Here is a 19,518-nt window from a genome sequence, read left to right on the forward strand (position 1 = left end):
GTTTTGAGTCTGTGTTTATCTGTAAAATGCATTGTCTTATTGCTGTTTTGAAAGTTAGTAACTTTTACGTGCCTTACCAGACTACTAGAACATAGTTGGGAAGAAGGTATCATTTCTTTATATCTTTGAAGGTGTAACAATTTATATGGAAAAGAGTTTGCTTAAAATTATATTCTTGATCAGCATTTCTTTAAACTACATTATCTAATTTCTTCTGTAAAATTATATGGTGCTACAATAAAATAGACACTCTTAGATCCTGAAGGAATTTTTTTTAGAAGTACCTATGCACACCAGCATTTCATATGTGTTATATATACTGTGAGTAATAGACACTCTTTTTAAAACTTACTGCAAGGCCAGGCGAGGTGGCTCACGCCTGTAATCCTAGCACTCTGGGAGGCTGAGGCAGGCGGATTGCTCGAGGTCAGGAGTTCGAAACCAGCCTGAGCAAGAGCAAGACCCTGTCTTTACTACAAATAGAAAGAAATTAATTGGCCAACTAATATATATATATATAAAATTAGCCGGGCATGGTGGCACATGCCTGTAGTCCCAGCTACTCGGGAGGCTGAGGCAGGAGGATTGCTTGAGCCCAGGAGATTGAGGTTGCTGTGAGCTAGCCTGACGCCACAGCACTCACTCTAGCCTGGGCAACAAAGCAAGACTCTGTCTCAAAAAAAAAAAAATAAATAAAATAAAATAAAATAAAACTTGCTGCAAAAACATCAGTTTAGTAATTTTTTTATAAGAGCGTAATAAAAATAATGCCGTTGGAATAAATCCCTGAGTAGTTCCTGCAGTAGCACAGCTGAGCTCTCAGTTACAAAGTTAAAGAATGCTTAGAATGAATAGGATTATATTGTGGCAAAAAGTTGTATTTGAGTTTTAAATTCTGGTGATGGTTTTTTAATCCACTTAAGGATATTTCTGGAGCCACCACGGAACTCTTAATGTGTGCTTCTATTTCAAAATCCTTTTGGAAAGTTCAAGTAGGTTGCACTATTTGTTTTAAATGATGTTTTAAGGTTTTACTGATTTACAAAACTCATAAATTTTATTTGACTCATGAGTAACATGACATTATTTTACTGTAATTTAATATTAGAGACACAGGGTTTTTTCATATGAATCTAATTTAACATTTGTTATTATAACATCATAAAAGAATTTGGAAAGTCACCAAAAAATATATATGACTATGATACGCTTCACCAAAAAAACACAGATGTGTATTATATACATTTTAGAATTATATCTGATCTGCAAGCTTAGAGTGTTCTTTGTTCTTAATTTCATTCTGAGAATCTATTTCATGTAGAACATATCCAAAATTAAGCAAATACATCTTCCAATGTAGTTACCTATACTAACTAGAAAAACCTAATTCTGCTGTTACCTTGAGAGATTTCATTTTAAATTATATTTTTGGGAATGTGAGATAGGCTTTGTCTTTTAGATGAATATCCACAAGAAAATGACATTTCATAGATTTTTGGTTTTTGTTAACTGTATTACAGAATTACAGAAAAGGGTACAAAACATAAATGCACAACTCATAAATCACCACAAAGCAGACATTTGGGTCACTACTCTCTTAACACTTCAGTGTAGTTTTGCCTGGTTTTGAGCTTCATGTAAATGGAATTATACTCTATTATATATGACTCTTTTTGCTCAACGTCTTTGTGAGATTCTTTTATGTTGTTGCATGTAGCTATAATTTATTCATTTTTATTTTTGTATGGTATTCTAGTGCTTGGTTATACCATAATTTATTTTTCTCTTCTGTGGTTGATGGACATTGTGTGTGGGCTCGGAGGTTTTGACTATTACGGATGCTCACATGAAGATTTTTGTAGATGTGTCTTGGTTGACCTGTGCTTGCCTTTTGGTTGGGCATGTACCTAGGAGTGGGGTTGCTGGCAGCGCGCTTGTGTTTAATAGATAATGCCAGAGTTGTCCAGAGTGAGTGTATTAGTTTTTATTGCTCCATATCCTCATCGATATTTATTCAATCATTTTTTTAAAGTTTAACCATTCAGGTAGATATATAATTATCTCGTGATTTTAATTGCATTACTCTGACTAATAATTAGACTGAACCCTTTCATGTTTGTTGGCTTTTGGGATATCTTTTGTGAAGTGCTTATTCACAAAATAAGTACTTATTGCCTATTTTTTCCATTGGGTCAAATGTCTTTTATTAATTTGTAGGAGCTGTTATATGTTCTAGATCTGATATAATCCCTGTATGAGTTAGGTTACAAATATTATCTTTAAATCTAGCCTGCCTCTTCACTATAAATGGTATCTCTGAAGAAATTATTAATTTTACTTTATCAATTTTTTTTATGGCTAGCACTTTTTTTAATGTTGAAATTTATAAAATTTTCCTTTTCCCAAGGACATAGAGATACTCTGCTACATTCTAGAAGTTTTGCCTATCACTTAAATGCAATCCACCTGGCATTTTTGATTGTCTCTTTCTCACCAATTCTGTTACTTTAATTATTTCCTTTCAGCTTCCTTCTTTGGATTTAATTTGCTATTATTTTTCTAACTTCTTAAAATAGATGTGTAGCTCACTGACTTTTAGCCCTTCTTCTTTTGTAACAGATGCATTGAAGGCTGTGCATTTCTTGTAAGCATAGCTTTAGTTGTTTCCAATAAGTTTTGGTAATGTGGCATTTTTATTTTCATTAAGTTCAAAATATTTTCTTTTTTTTTTGAGACAGAGTCTGGCTTTGTTGCCCAGGCTAGAGTGAGTGCCGTGGCGTCAACCTAGCTCACAGCAACCTCAAACTCCTGGGCTCAAGCAATCCTCCTGCCTCAGCCTCCCGAGTAGCTGGGACTACAGGCATGTGCCACCATGCCCGGCTAATTTTTTCTGTATATATTAGTTGGCCAATTAATTTCTTTCTATTTAGAGTAGAGATAGGGTCTCGCTCTTGCTCAGGCTGGTTTTGAACTCCTGACCTCGAGCAATCCGCCCGCCTCGGCCTCCCAGAGTGCTAAGATTACAGGCATGTGGCACCACACCCGGCCAAGTTCAAAATATTTTCAAATGTCCATTGTGACTTCCACTTTTTAACCCACAGGCTCTTTAGAATATATTTTTAATAGAACGTCTTAAAGTTATATTTGTGTTGCTATATGAAAAATTGTCAAAAAAAAGCTCTAAGGTATAAAAAGCCAAAGAATAATGTTTTGTCATATGTGAAAAGCATATCAAAATTCAGATTTCAGCATCTGTTGTAAAGTTTTATGGAACCCAGCCATGCTCATTCCTTTATGTCTTGTCCAGGGCCACTTATGCAATGTGACAGCTGTGTAGTTGTGTCAAAGACCATCTGGCCAGCAAATCCTAAAATATTTCCTATCTGGTGTTTTAGAGAAAAAGTTCGTTTATCCCTGCTCTGGATAGTAGTTTCTTCCAGATAAGATTTACTTTTACTTCTGGTAGGGTTGCTTGTGATTGCAGGTCACCTTAATCTGGTCATAGAATTTGAGATGATCTGAAGGATGACATCAATAACTGCAAGGGCCAAACTATTTCCAGTTCACCCTGTTGCTAGAGTGCAGCCCTTCAGCGCTCCAATCCCAAACATGGGGGCTTTCCAGCGCTCCCCTTCCTTGGCAGGCCCTGGATTCCAGTCCCTCTCTGAGAGCCTTTTTCAAAATCTCTCTCCAGTTCCTCAGCCTTCCAGCTACCTTTTCCGCAATTGGCAGGCACCCCATGGAAAAAATTGGCCCCAAATGCGAGATTCACTTCTTTGGGTCTTTGTCTTTCAAATATTGGCCCTATAATTTTCCATGCTTTGTTAGCTTCTTAGTGTCTTCAAGAAGATTTTTATTTTATTTTGAACCCCTTTTCTGAGAGAATATTTGTTCACATTACCTAGTCCACCAATACAGAAATCCTAAACAGATCATATGGATACTTTGTTTTTTGTTTTTTGTTTTGTTTTTTAGAGACAGGGTCTTACTGTGTCGTCCAGGCTGGAGTACAGCAGCTATCATAGCTCACACTGTCCTCTCACCTCAGTCTCCCTAGTAGCTGGGACTACAAACACCAGCCACCACTCCTGGCAGATATTTTAAAGGTAAGTTTTAGATCTTACCATGAAACTCTGCCAAACAAGAGTTGTGTTAATCTTGAATCTGAAGGTGTTCGGGCAGTCGTCGCATGAAGTAGCCACCACCCCACCGCCACCCCTGTCTCTTCCCCCACCATGTCCCCTCCAGAGTTGGAGGCCGTGGTTAACATGATCCTTTTCATCTAGTTCCCACCAGTGGCAGAAGCCCGAGCATAATCCTGGCCTCTTCCCTCTCACTTACTCTCCCTTTTTCAAGCCCACTCTGAGCCCCACAGGCACTCTTGACATGATCCTATTGTTACTGCTTTGTCCTGGGCCGTAACCATTCCTCACCTCCATTTGTCTCCTTGCCCCTCAGCCCATTCTACTGCTGCTTAACTGCCAAAGTGTTACAATTGCATCGTGTCACATCCTGTTTGAAAATGCCGGTGGCTCTCCATAGGTTGCTTATGAAATCACAAGCCCTTCAGAGCACACCAAACACTTTACAACATAGTCTAACCTGCTGTCGCTCCCCGCAGGTCTCTTTCAGAACTACTTCAGGGGCACAATGTCAGTATCCCAGCATTTTTGTAATGCTGAGGTCACGCCAGCTGTGTGCCACGTGTGCTGACTGGTTCATCAGACAGCGCCCTAGGCGCACTTCCCCAGGAGGCCTGCCTTAATCTCAGTTTCCCAGGACTCTAGATTCCTCACGGGCAGCGTCAGGTTTCTGTGACTGTGTCCTCAGGGCCTAGCCCAGGGTAAGTATTCAGATGGTGGAAGAAGTGACAGGTCAGCCACAGCAGCCCTGCTCACACTCCCCACCCCCCTTCACCCTCACCATTCTTTCCAAGTGCCAGTCAGTCTTTCCTAACTGGAGAGGGAAGTTCCCCATGCCTAACTGACCCTCTAGCTGCTATCCTTTTATGCTTTATTTTCCCCCTCAATTGAGTAGGATGTTTCATCTCTTTCTTCATGCATGCTGGTCCCACTGCCTGTGGTCCCTTCTGCCTCTGTCTAGCCTGGTGCATTTGACTTTTTAGAAGCTCAGAAGTAAATGAATCCTTTTCAAACATCTCCCTGCACCATCCACCACTGTATACTCTCAATAATCAATCACTTGGTTTTCTCTCTCACCATCCCTCTGCTATGGGACCCATTGTACCCTCTGCTATGGGACCCGTGTACATTACTGCACGAGACCGCAGTTGTCTGTACTGTTAGACTGCTCCTCAGTGACAGGGGCCAGGTCAGTCTTTGTGGCTCTGGTGCCTGACTTGGCTGCCTTACCTTGCAGCAGTGCCCAACACATGTGTGCAGGGGAAATACTTTACCCCTTCTGCCACCTCCTCGCCTCTCCAAACCCCGGCTCACCTCATCACTGCCTGCTGTATCTGTTCAGGCTGCTAATGGCTCCCTCCTTGCCAAATCCCCAAACGGTTTTCTCTCTCCGTTTTATTCTTTAACTTCTCTGGCAGTATTGACCCGCTATGAAATAATCATCCTCTTTGCCTACTTAGATGTCTGCAATTCTTCACCCTCTGGCTCTTGCCTCTGCTGACTCCCAGCAGCATCTGGATTTCAGCTCCTCTTCAGAGCTGTCTCTGCTTCTCTGCTGTTGCATCTCACTCATTTTACTGATTCTTAAGGCCCATTCACCAAAATACTGCACTTAAAATGGTTTCCACATTGCTGTCTCTAAGCTGCTATTCTTTACATAGTCCTTTACTTTTAGGACTCCTCCTGGATGTATCTGCTGTTATTTCAAAGTCATTTAAAGTTGAGTATCCCTCATCTGGAATGCTTTGGACTGGGAGTGTTTTGGATTTTTGGTATTTTCAGATGTGGGACTATTTGCATACACATACCAAGACATCTCGAAGGTGGGACCCAAGTCTAAACACAAAATTCATATATGTTTCATACACACCTTATACACGTAGCCTGATAGTGATTTTTTTTTTTTTTTTTTTTTTTTGAGACAGAGTCTCGCTTTGTTGCCCAGGCTATACTGAGTGCTATAACGTCAGCCTAGCTCACAGCAACCTCAGACTCTTGGGCTCAAGCAATCCTTCTGTCTCAGCCTCCCGAGTAGCTGGGACTGCAGGCATGCACCACCATGCCTGGCTAATTTTTTCTATATATATTAGTTGGCCAATTAATTTCTTTCTATTTATAGTAGAGACAGGGTCTTGCTCTTGCTCAGGCTGGTTTCAAACTCCTGACCTCGAGCAATCTGCCCGCCTCAGCCTCCCAGAATGCTAGGATTACAGGTGTGAGCCACCACGCCTGGCCTGATAGTGATTTTATATATAGTATTTTAGATAATTTTGTGCATGAAACAATAGTTTTGACTGTGACCCATCACACAAGGTCAGGTGTGGAATTTTCCACTTGTGGCATCATGTCAGCACTCACAGAGTTTTGGATTTTAAACCATTTCAGAGTTTGGATTTTTGGATCAGGGATGCTCAACCTGGACATCCAAAATTAAAGGCACTGTTTTTCTCAGGTGTTGCCTCTTGGCTTCAGTTGCCATCAGGGCAATTTATTTTTTTTCTCAAATGCAAAGGCATAAAACCTTGGCATTCTCTTTGATTAACATTTTTCTTTAATGTCTTTATCATGTCCTATCTGTTCTTCAGAATACAATCCAGCCCTCATTTTCACTGCCATCATTCTAATCTATGTATGCCTCTATCATGTCGTATCTGGATTATTAAAATAAGCTTTTAGCTAGGAAAAGCAAAAGAAATTCCTTGAGAGCAAGGACCATCTCGTGCTTTTGCATCAGCCACGGCATTCAGGCCAATGTGAAACCATTTGTGTCACTCAGTATGTGTGATTCATCAATGATTGCAAAAAATGGCAAAACTAAACTACAATAAAATGTTTAAAGATGCCCCACTATAAAGGGCTATGAAAATTAAAATTGAATATGTAGAACACAAAAGTCATAAACAGAATGTTTTATGTGAGACATGTTACAGGTAATGTTACTATAATGTTTATAACTTTAAAAATTATATTAATACAGTTGATTCTCATTATTTATGGTAGTTATGTACTATAAAATCAAACACTGAACTAACAAATACTGAACCACTGCTCCTAGGGGAAATTACAGGGTAAGGTTCCCATGAGTCTCTGGTCACAACAGTCTTGTTTTATGTGTGTTTATATTAAAAAACACCTTATTTAATGTATATTATTGGTTAACATTGAACTCAGGGCCAGCAGCACTATATATAACTCATGTCTAAAGGAAGCTTATCTAACACATATTTTCTCCATAAGGCACATCTTAGCCTTTTTGTACTCAGGAACCTTGGACAGTGCTTCAGCTGTCTATGTTGGAGTCTATGTCTATACTTGGAATCTATGTTATTTTTATTTTATTCTCTAGAAGTGGGGTCTCACTATGTTGCCCAGGCTGGAGTGCAGTGGCTATTTACACAATCAGCAGACAGCCTTAAACTCCTGGGCTCAAGCAATTTCCCTGCCTCAGTCACCTGAGTAGCTGGCACTACAGGCATGGGCCATCATGCCCAGCTCATTTTAAACAGTAGAATTTCTGTGGCACTCACCTATAATCCTAGCACTCTGGGAAGCTGAAGTGGGTAGATCACTCAAGGTCAGGAGTTTGAAACCAGCCTGAGCAAGAGCAAGACCCCCGTCTCCACTAAAAATATATAGAAAAAATTAGCCAGGCATGGTGGTGGATACCTGTAGTCCCAGCTACTCAGGAGGCTGAGGCAAGAGGATCACTTGAGCCCAGGAGGTTGAGGTTGCAGTCAGCTAGGCTGACGCTACAGCACTCACTCTAGCCTGGGCAACAGAGTGAGACTCTGACTCAAAAAAAAACAAAAAAAAGAATTACTGTGGCACTAAATAAATAGACTATGAAAAAGACACTTGTTTATACTATGAGAACTGAAACAAAAAGGTAGAGTATTGTCTCGTTCCACCTCATCCGACAACGTTTTTTACTGTTCTGTGTGTATCCGAGAAGGACCTCAAAGGGGTTACAAATAAATTTCAGTAGGTAATTTGCAAACTGAGGTCAGTTTGTAAATGTGGAATCGTGAATAATGAGATCAACTTTACTTTATCATGATACTCAGAAGCAAGTAAAGAGGAATTTGTGGCCTGGTAGATGTTGTCAAATTTTATTTACGATCTTGAAACTTGGATTTCAAGCAGCCATAAATTTTTATCCCTTACGTTATAACATTATACAACCCCAGCAAGCTTGTTAGATGGCCACTGTGCTCTTCACATGCTCAAGATTTCACCTAAACTGCTAGAAACCCTTTTCTGAAATATTCTCTCTCTGTGCTTTTTAGATGGACTTTTCCCTTTTTATTCTTTTTTTTTTTTTTTCTTGAGACAGGATCTTGCTCTGTTGCCCAGGCTGGAGTGCAGTGGCATCATCATAGCTCACTGCAACCTCAAACCCCTGGACTCAAGCAGTCCTCCTGCTTCAGCCTCCAGAGATAGGCTGGGATTATAGGCGTGCATCCGCACACCTGGCTAACTTATTTATTTATTTTTAACTTTTTTATACAGACAGGGTCTCACTATGTTGCCCAGGCTGGTCTCAAATTCCTGGCCTCAAGCGATCCTTCCACCTCAAGCTGCCCAAAGTGCTGGGATTACAGGCATGAGCCACACTGCTTGGCCTTAATTTGCCTTTTTATTGATACATAATAGATGTACTTATTTTGGGGGTCATCCCTTCTTGTACTCAGCAAATCATTACTAAACACTTTCTATGGTCCAGGCTCTCTTCTTGGTTCCAGGCATATGCTGTGAAAAAGATTAGCTGTCCCTATAGAGCTCACATCCCCTGTAGCCTTGCACCTCGTGCAAGTCAACACTGCCTCAACACAAGTCATGCCACATTTTTTACAGGGTACAATAGAATGGGAACAGATATCCAGTTACTTGAGATTTCAACACAAATAACTGAGATAAGTTTTTTTTTTTAATGTTCAGTTATTACTATTATGGGTTCACTCCATTTGTATCATCCTCCATAATTTTTGAAATACATTCAAAAATATAAAATAAGGCCTCAAAAGATATGCCTATAGGTGAGGATTTAGGGGAAAATACCTAAAGGATGACTGGGATGTTGGTAGTGAGAGGAGCGGACTGTGTGGAGAAGGGGGCTAGTGAGCAATTCCTGGGAGGGGTACCTGAGACTCTGACACTCTATTCCAAGTTGTCACCTTCACGTAAACCAGGCTTTCAAGCACCTTTCCAGGCCTTCAAGCATGACACAGTTTTTCACAGTGATGATGTGGTGTGAGGATCAGGAGGGTAGGATGGTGAGGGAAGTCCTGCCCGCTGCCCCGCCAGTTGACAGCATTCTACCAGAGGTGTGGTGTTCTAGGAATTCCTGGTGAATGAAGTAGCTGTAGTGACAAACTGACTCAGCAGGGCTCTTGGGACAAAGAGCACCAGAGGTAACCTTAGCAGGATGGGGTAAGGCCGACAACTGGGCCACAGGCAGAATGTTGACAATGTGCACTATTTCGTAAATGTCGATTCCTTTTCTCCCCTCCTATTCCATGCCTGGGAGGACAGAATTAAAGCTAGAAAACAATGATGGTTCTTGGGAGGACCCACTGTTCATTGCTGTCCATTCCTCCCTCTCCCCTTAAACTCTTAGGTTTGAACATGCTGAAACAGCTGGCCCTACTTTTAGATATGCTCCGCAAAAGTATGTGTCCTACTAGCCTGCCCTGCTTTTATTTTCTATTAGCAACAGAATTTGGATCATTCATATCATCCTTAGAATGAAAAGCAACATGAGAACGATGTTGCTACCCAGGAGGCCTCCCTCCAGCAGCACACTTTGGTCACCTGGCCTTCAGGACACAGGATTGAGAGAGACCTTCTGTGTAGCCCTTTGGCCTTTTCCATCGGCCCCGATATGTGCTAGGAAAGGTTAGATGTAACCTTGGATTTGGTAAAACCCAGATCTGGGTTATTGTGGTAAAAGCAATGCAGCCGATTTTGTCCTGGGGAGGCAGGAGTGAGTAGAGTTTAGGAAGGAGGGTAAAGAACAGAACGTACAGAGACCCCGACCCCCAAACACCTGTTGGAAAACACAAAAGCCATCTGCCTGCCTTCCAAGCTTTGCCTAGGATAGAGCGCCTTGTTTCCTCCAGATCAATCACACAAGTCAGGACTGTTTGCCTTTTCCTAGTCCAAAAGTAATTAATTTCTTACTTGAAATTTTAAATATTTTCATCTTGCTCACGAATCTCTCAGAGGCAAATCCCAAACTGACTTTCAGGGTCTTGATGAATTGTTACAGAAAAGTACTGGCGGATACTTTATATACCCATGTATCTAAGTCTAGTTATTTTCTTTCTTTCTAAGTCCATCTCCTACCACTCCCTTCCTCCATTTCATTTCCCTCCTCCTATTTCTCATTAATTCATTTAACATTTCACCCGCCCCATCACTTAAACTTCTTTTAGGGCAGGTTCCTGTTTTTCTGTCTTCCACAGAGCCTAACAGGTATTAAATACTGGCTTTATAACTGATATTATAGACCTAATGTTTGTGTCCCCCCAAAATTCATATGTTGAAATCCTAGCCCTCACTGTGGAGGTTATTGGAGGTGGGGCCTTTGGGTGATTAGGTGATTAGGTCAGGAGTGTTGAACCCTCATGGATAGGATTAGTGCCCTGATCAAAGGGACCCAGAGAGCTCTCACTCTCTTCCCACCACTTGTGGATACAAGAAGTCAGTAGTCTACACCCGGAGGAGGGCCCTCACTAGAACCTGACCATGGTGGCACCTTAGTGTTGGACCTCCAGGCTACAGAACTGTAAGAAATAAGTGTCTGTTGCCTATAAGCCCGCCAGTGTATGGTACTTTGTTACAGCCTGAACTAAACTGATTTTCAATGAACACTATCCACTTTCATAAAATTCTAAGTATTACAATTCTCTAAAAGGACTAAAACAGAGCACTAATCATGCAAAATTTTTAAAGCTAAAGCTTTTAGCAGAATCTCAGAATTCTATTTTTTTCTTTCTTTTTTTGAGAGTCTCTGCACTTAGGCTGGAGTACACTGGCATCATCATAGCTCACTGCAGTATTGAACTCCTAGGCTCAACTGTTCCTCCTGTCTCAGCATCACGCCCTAATATTTTCTATTTTGAGTAGAGACAGGGCCTTGCTCTTGCTCAGGCTGGTCTCAAACTCCTGACCTTAAGTGATCCTCCCACCTCAACCTCCCAGAGTGCTAGATTACGGGTGAGAGCCACCACCCAGCCTCAGAATTCTGCATGAAAGTGCATAAAATAAGGTGAGATATATGGAAGCCACATTCCATGTTACCACTTTCAAGCCTACAGCAACACTGGGTGAGGTAAGATAAAGAGAGTACATAACCTAAGTTTGAAAATCAGAACTCTGGTGGAGTGGGGAGGGAAAGGAAAGGAAGGGGAAAAAAAGAGAGAAAATCAGAACTTTAACCATTGTAGTTACTCATATAATACATAATCAGTGTAATACCAGACATTTAGAAGCTTAGTCACTGATTGATAAATGAGTCATGCTAGAAAATATGCATTTACGAAAAAATTTAAAAAATAAAAATCAGATGGATACACCCCAGGAAAAAAATTTTGAAAAGAAAATATGCATTTATGGTCTTTTTAATGCATTTAGTAGTCAATGAGAGTTCAATAAAATAGAGAATGTGCAATAAGTGGTCTTTATTGGTGTTTCAAATTCAGTCATTTCTTCATTATCAGTTCTTCAGTTAATTGAACATGTATGATAAGTTATTTTCTATTTGCTGTGAGAATTTAAATGTAAAATGAATACAAAATACATGTGTGGTTTAATGAACACCCTCAATGAAGCATTTTTTCTGAGGTATCCCTTTTGGTCTGGTTCTATCCTAGGATGTCTTTTTACTTCCCCTAGGAATAGTCGATTAAACCACACAATGGATCTGTGAATTTATGGATCAAGTTCACTGCACACCAGTGAACTTGCGTTTTAATTGCAATTAAACGTATTTTTTGATCTCGTCATACAATACCAATACAAAAGCACCACCCATGCCTCTCAACACATTGGACCAGGCACCCTTGAAGAAGGCCTTGGCTCCTTCATCTTTCGCAATCTTCCTCCAGCAGTCGATTGTCCCCGTGTACATGATATCAGCTGTGGAAACAAATGTTGGTGAGGGCTCCGTAACGCAGGAGGAAAGAGACTTTTCCCCTGAAAGACATCTGCACACTATGTCATCTGTTTTGTAAAATTAAGATCACTTGGGCATTAAGCCCCAGCTCTATGCAACATTCAACTGGACATCTCCTTCCTCGCTTAACTGTTAGGCTAGGACTCCTGTCATTCCTACTCTGTTAATTCAAGATCACTGAAGAAGTGGGGCGAGTAACCAGTCAATTCACAGACTGTGCAACTGTAAAACAGGAAGGGAGCAGGCTGGAGCCGGAGGATTATGCTACGTGGTCACCTTCTTTATGGGTGAGAAAAGTGAGGCCTGCTCTCAGATTGTACTACCCAAAGTTACACAGTTAAAATAAAAAGGTATAGCTATTAGATTGAACCCTATGAAATGGCTAACATTTGACTGTTTTTGACTTGAAAAATGGCAATTTCATGTTTCACCCTGTAGAAGCCAAACCGTTTTCTCTCGCAACAACACACTGCGTCCGGCCATCTCTCACCCAGCTAAAACACCGTCTCCCCTAACACTTGTAATAATTAGACAAGGGAAGCAAGAATTCTTTTTAAACAAACAGTTAATTCTTTTTCTTCATGTTCACATGGAGGCTAAGGTCTCCATAATGCGGGATACAAAGTAAAATATCTCATTTTAATGTTCTTATCAGCTCTTTAATAAAAAGTAGTTAAGAATGTTGAGGGTAATTGACACCATCTTTTCCCCCTAAGTTGCTATCAAATAATTTTGACAAGTAATTTTGAATAATGAAGAATTGAGAATAATGAATACTGTTCTCCTTTGGTGAAGAATAAGGAAGACTTAGCTCAGCAGAGCTCAGGCTTACCCCCTTTCCGACCAGACTGCATCATCATCCTACGACGAACAGTGTCAAAAGGGTAGGACACCAGCCCAGCAACGGCCGTCACGCTCTGGGCAATCATCCAGCTCACAAAAATGTGCACATTCTTGGGGTCAGGCAGCATCCCTGTGGGCAGAGCCAAGAAGCCAAATGGCTATGAGGGGTTTGTCTCGGCAGCTCAGCAAAAGGCAGGCGGAGGGAGGACGAGGACGCTGCCCCTCCAACTCCACGCTCTGCCCTGCAGGAAGAACCTGCACTTATGAGGCTTCTCACGTGTGACCAGGCAGCCAACCCAAGTTGGTTGCTGCCCTCTCTGGATCCAGGGAAGCCAGCGTTCTGCTCAGGACACAGGGCATGCCGAAGTGGCTTCAGGTCACTGATCACGGATCACTGACAGGGCTTTGGGCCCTGTCAAGGGGAGTTAGGCTCCACCTTCTTCCTCTCTGAATAACTCCAGGCCAGAGTTTATTTTGGTAGAGGACATAGAGATTCCTTTAGCTATTAATTTGTCCACACCATACCACCTCCTCGTTTAGAAGCCTTGGCTTAGCCCAGAGACTTGGGAAAAAACAAGATTAATAAAGTCCACTGTGAGTTCCAGAGGATCCTCTCTCCACATGCCCATCCCCCAAGCCCCTCTCACCTTTGGCAGTATCGTAGACGCCGAAGTAAGCAGCTCTGTAGATAATGATGCCCTGGACAGAGACGTTGAAGCCCTGGTAGAGACCCTTGAGGCCATCGGACTTGAAGATCTTGGTGATACAGTTGCCCAGGCCAGAGAACTCACGCTGGGCGGCGCCCTTGCCCACGTCGGCAGCCAACCTGGTCCTAGCAAAGTCCAGCGGGTAGACAAAGCAAAGGGAGGTGGCCCCGGCGGCCCCACCGGAAGCCAGGTTACCAGCAAAGTAGCGCCAGAACTGCTTATGCCGATCCACGCCCCCCAGGAAGATCTGCTTGTACTTGTCCTTGAAGGCGAAGTTGAGAGCTTGGGTGGGGAAGTAACGGATCACGTTGGCCAGGTTACCCCTCCAGAAGGAGAGAAATCCCTGCTCCTTGGGGATTCTCACCACGCAATCAATGATCCCTTTGTACTGCTTCTCAGCACTGATCTGTTTGCTGGCATGCTGGACCTGGGGTGCGGGGAGGGACAGAGGACAGGCAGGGCAGAGAGAAGGGAAGAGGACAGAAGAAAAAGGAGGTTTGCACTTCCTAGATTGCCTTTTGAAGAAAAAAAGAGTAGGAGGAAATCAAATGGATATTGAGGAAAATAAATAAATGTTAGTTACCTGGATAATAAACCAAAATGGTTCAATTTTGCCTGTTATCAGAACAGTCCAGAAAAATGTTTTGGCACCAAATAAACTTAAAAAGAGGTTATTTAATTATAGAAAGAATGAATGGCTAGTCATTTATTGCATTTTCAAGAACTGTACTAGGGGCTTACTGAGAGAGAGAAATGAATAAAGATTCCTGCCCCAAAGGGCTCCCAATTTAATAGAGTAGGCAGGAGAGGACAATTCCTCGGTGTCACTCTGGTCTCCCTTGAGATGAGGATCTCTGAGTAGTAGATGCTCTAACAGAGGAAGGAGAATAAATCCAAAAGGCATTAGACCCCCCCCCCAAATTTTCAAGCAGATTATCCAAGTAATCAATTATTGAGAGGCTGTCGTTGTAAGCCATTTATTGAGGTTTTTGTTGCTGATAATTTTGACTCTCAAATTCAGGCTTTTCGTCATTGAGGGGCCCTCGCCTTTTGGACAGGTGGAGAAAAACAGGACAGGTGGGATGATGACAAGCCATTCAGTGACCAGGTAGGGGAGGAAAAAATTGGGGGGGGGGGAGTATAAATAAGGTGATCTGAGTTTATTCTGAAAACATTTTCTTAATCTCTCAAAACCTCTCAGCTTCATCTGTCTTAGAGAGGTTATATAAAGATGAATGAAATAATGTATGTCAGCCTACACAGCACGGTGCGTGGGACACAGCAAGCGAGTTCTTGAGTTAATTATTTTTATTTTTGTAATGTGAAAGGTATATGCAGATAAGAAGGTGCAAGGGATATTGGAAATCAAAAGGAGAGGCCGGCCTCAGAGGCCGTAGTGGAGCCGGTGCTGTCACGGCGCAGGAGCTGGCTCGCAGCGAACCACTCCGGGTGGGTTTCCATATATAGACACCCGAACGCTGGGCGCCACCCGACACCAGGAATCTGCGACTGACGCGGGACCTGTCTCGGCGCAGAGGGCACCTTCCCCTTCGCGCAGGCCGGGCGCGGGCCTGTGGCCTAGCGCAGGTCCCCGCGGCGCTCGCGCCCGCGCCCCGCAGCTCGCGCCGCAGCCCGGCGCCCGCCCGCACCCCGCGCCCGCGCCCGCGCCCGCGCTCACCTGCAGCAGCAGTTTGACCCTCTCGATGGGGGCGACCGCGGTCTTGGAGACGGCAGCGGCGATGCCACCTGCCAGGAAGTCCTTCAGGAAGCTCAAAGCTTGATCGCCCATGGTGACAGCCGCACGCACAGAGCCTGCACCGCGCCGCGCTCGCGCCCGTGCCCGTGCCCGTCCCTGCGCGATGCGGAGGGGCCGCTCGCCTCGCCCGCAGCCCTCCTTATATGCCCCGCGCGGCGTCTCGCGAGAGGAGGCGGGCCCGGGCCGGCGCGCGCGCTGCGCATTGGCCCGGCAGGTGCCCGCACGCCCCGCCCGGGGCCTCCTCTGCAGAGGGCATCGGGGGCGAAGGCGCTTCCGGCGGCCAGGGGTGGGCCGGGGGCTGTGCTTCAGCTTGGGACGTTTAAAGGGCAAATTCATGTTATCTGTCCCGGCGAGCAGCGGGAACACCGTGTCACTGCAGCAGCATGTGGGCCGCTGTATTTATAGCACACGGAGGCTTAGGCTGGGGCCGACCTGGGGACACGCAGGGACCGGCTGCCTCAGGCGGGGCTTGCTTTAACCTCGGGCCTGCGCTCCTGGCCAAGGGACTTCGGGCTATTTTGTTCTTGCATGTAACGGCGTCCCTCCCCAGAGCTCACTGCCTGGATTTGGGCCTCTTCAGAGCTGTGCGCTCCCCAAAATAAATTACAGTCCTCCTAAATAAATATTAACGTCAGTAGATGCCGTGATTGCTTCATATAATCTGGCAAACTGTCTCCCACTTCTCTTCATTCAATCATTCGTTCAATCATTCATTCAGTCATTCATTGTGCTATCAAATGTTTATGCGCCTGGCACTCAGTGCCACCGGGAAAGGTCGGGTGCAGGGGCCACTAGGTGAATTCCTACTTGCTTTAGCAAAGGTGTGCCTACGTCTTGCTTTTCTGTTAGGTTAGACTGTTACGCTATGACACATAGCCTGATGACTCTAAGATATAGGACACTTCTTTTGGAAGCCCCTCATACATCTCATACCTCATAGCACACTCTTTTGCAAAGCACTAAAGGGCTTAATTAATGTGCCACTCTGCTCTCAACGGAATCTCAGCACATATTCTGGGTAGAATGTTCTCAGTCAGCTGGCACATTCTTGAGGGTCAGTGCTGTCAGCCTTTCAGAGACGGTCTGATCTTTGGTTGTATTTGCCTCTGTTTAACAGGGATCTAGGGTTGTGGAAACACTACCTAGTCCCAGGAAATATTGCAATTAATTTTTAAAATGTATTCATATGAGCTTTAATTTTCCTTAACTATTTTTTTAAGACAGTTTATATGGCCACGCAGATTTTCAAATACAGCTGTTCCTTCCTCTGGAATAACTGCCATTCATTTTTAACTCTAAACTCTTTACTCAATTCTCTTCCCACATTTGCTATTGTTTGTTTGTGCATTTGACAAAATTTCTTCATTTTTTTCAGAAGTTTTCTTTTTTTCTGATGCTTGCTGATGGAAGCAGACATCATGTTAGGTGGTTTTGAGCTTCAAGCTGTATGTCACTCTGGGCCTGGACACTTTAGTAGAGCAAAGGTCACTCTTTGGGTGCCAGGACCAGAGAGGGTATGTGTTTATCCAAGATTGGAGCAAGTAAGAGTTCAGAAATCCAGGTGAGCAGTGTGAAACTAGGAACTAGTGCAAAGTTGCCAGAAGTCAGAGCAGGCAGAAGATCAAGAACTCAGGATAGAAAAACAAAAAAAGCCATTGCCATTTATGCATTCGTTCAACAAACACTTGTTGAGCATTTATTGTGCACCAAGAACTAAGTGTAACCCTGTGGATTTAATATAAGACATGGCTCATCTCCAAGGACCTTACAGTTCAGTGAATTTGTTACTTGTTCAGCTTTATTTTTCACAGCTTCATAGATTTCCATGGATCTACATAATCAACATATTAATCATTTTTTATTATAATAGTGTTTTTCATTCTATTAACATAGAACAGTTGCTTAAACTATTTTCCTTTTAATTGTGTGTAAGAATTGTGTTATTTTTATTATGAGAAATAATGCTATTATGTAAACACTTGCACAAATTTCATTTTCTCCTTTAAGTTTTTTTCTTTTCATATATTCTCACAATGTAATGGATAGATTGAAGATTTTAAAAGTTTTGTAGCTGTTGCTCAAAATATTGACAAACTGCTCTTCAGAAATATAGACCCATCAGTAATGTAGATGGGCTCTTGTTTCTCCTAGCCCCTCCTCCAACACTGGCTTTTAAAAAAAAAGCATCTTTTAGGCATTTCTGCCATTTTATGAGTTCTAATTTGTATTTCTTTCATCGCTATGAAACTGTACATATTCCATATGATTCAATTTAATTTGACAGCATTTCCTTTTGTGTAGACTTTTAATTGTCCTCAACCACTATGGAGTGAAAGCAGAGAATCTATACAACAATTCTTCATGTATTTGGGGCAATAAATATGCTGAAAATTTTTCATTTTGTTGTTTTCCTTTTGATACTTATTATATTGTTCTATCAATGTTATATATTTAAATATGGACAGATCTGTATTATGATGACATACTTCATATTCTGACATAAACATATCTCTTTTAGAGACATATTAGTCTATTTGCCCTAATTAGTCCATTTTCTTCTACTTTTGGTAGTTATTTTTAAAATGTCTAACACTACACCATAGAGTGTATGCAGGTATGGATCTAATTTCACTTTTTTCCATGCCATTTTTGGATATACCAACACTAATTCTCAAGTAGATATTTTCTTCTCTACATTATTTGTCTTCTGTTACTAATTCTAGTTTGTCATATATTAAGTTCTTATAATAGCTTTAATTTATGAAATACTAGGACACATTTCTTTGAACATCATTTAAAAAAAAACTGATAATGTGATTCTACAACCACTTAAAAAATAAAGTTTTATCTGATTATATGTCTGGATTTATTTTTACTATCAAGTTGTTCAATTATTTAAACATCACTAGAAGATCTTTAATACAAATTTAAATGAAACAAAATATTAATTTAACATATTAATTCAGGATGTATTATCATCTTTGTTACACTTAATTTTACCAATCAGAATTTTGGATATTTCTAAATTGGACATATATTTCTCCTTGGCTTCTCCCCAATTATCCTGTTATTTAGGGGAAGCTGTAGCTGGAATCCTTCACAAGAAGTTTTTCATGGAAACTCACTGTCCTCTCCCTCCATGTACTTTCTCAGAAAAGAGAGGCCTCAGATGCCCTTAAGAGCATGAGCTGCCTGTGATCACAAGACCCAGGTATCACTTACACAGGCAGGGGAGAGAATGGAGCCCAGCAGAACATGTGTTCACCCGCCAGTCCCAGTACCCAGTGGCTCTCTGCCAGCGTGAGGAGGGACAAGGCTTGTAGGAGACAAGAGAAACAATTCTGCTTTCAAATGAGGATGATAACCTGGAGAGTGAGAGGAACAGGGGTGTGTAGAAATGAGAGTAGGGTAAGGAGCTAGTCTTTTGGATTTTTAGTGGAAGCTCTTACAGAAGTAGTCTCTTTTACCAAATTAGAAATAGAGAATGGGAGCCACTAAATAGCAAAAGTTACAAGAAATAAAGAAAAGCAATAAAGGATGTGCTTGCGATGGTGATGATGTAACTAACACTTGTGTACAGGTAGCCTTAGATCTAAATCTATTAGAAATTAGAGCACACTACTACTATGTTTTTGATAACATAAGGCCACATATGAATTGCTGAATGTCAAAGGTATTTAATAGACTCATTCACATTGATGCACTGTTTTGAAAGGACAATACAAAACAAATGAATGAACAAAAGAATTCTCCACAATTCTTGCTCAGGGTAACTTAATGAACTGGAATAATACCTCAATTAACAAATTTTTTTACAATTAAGTGCCTTTATATAAAGTCTTTATTAAAGGGGGGCAAACACACACACCACACACATCTTCAGAAAGCATGAGT

The 19,518-nt window shown here is 42.0% G+C and overlaps 1 protein-coding gene across 1 annotated transcript; it reads right to left on the reverse strand.

Moving 5' to 3' along the window:
- Nucleotides 1–11,800: 11,800 nt before the first annotated feature.
- Nucleotides 11,801–15,741, reverse strand: SLC25A4 (solute carrier family 25 member 4). Its single transcript, XM_012784937.3, has 4 exons — nucleotides 15,547–15,741; nucleotides 13,809–14,295; nucleotides 13,151–13,291; nucleotides 11,801–12,281 (listed from the first exon to the last, which is right to left on the reverse strand). The coding sequence occupies exons 1-4, from the start codon at nucleotides 15,655–15,657 to the stop codon at nucleotides 12,124–12,126; spliced, it is 897 nt and encodes a 298-aa protein (XP_012640391.1). The 5' UTR covers nucleotides 15,658–15,741; the 3' UTR covers nucleotides 11,801–12,123.
- Between the last annotated feature and the right edge of the window lie 3,777 nt (nucleotides 15,742–19,518).

This window comes from Microcebus murinus, chromosome 15 (assembly GCF_040939455.1).
Source record: "Microcebus murinus isolate Inina chromosome 15, M.murinus_Inina_mat1.0, whole genome shotgun sequence".
Classification (NCBI taxonomy): domain Eukaryota; kingdom Metazoa; phylum Chordata; class Mammalia; order Primates; family Cheirogaleidae; genus Microcebus; species Microcebus murinus.

Bases quoted from the DNA above. Each gene is read 5' to 3' on its own strand.
- SLC25A4 (XM_012784937.3), bottom strand. From the start codon at position 15,657: ATGGGCGATCAAGCTTTGAGCTTCCTGAAGGACTTCCTGGCAGGTGGC. The intron at 14,296-15,546 runs GTGAGCGCGGGC...CCCGCACCCCAG, and splicing joins GGGTCAAACTGCTGCTGCAG to GTCCAGCATGCCAGCAAACA. The intron at 13,292-13,808 runs GTGAGAGGGGCT...CTCTGCCCACAG, and splicing joins CGTCTACGATACTGCCAAAG to GGATGCTGCCTGACCCCAAG.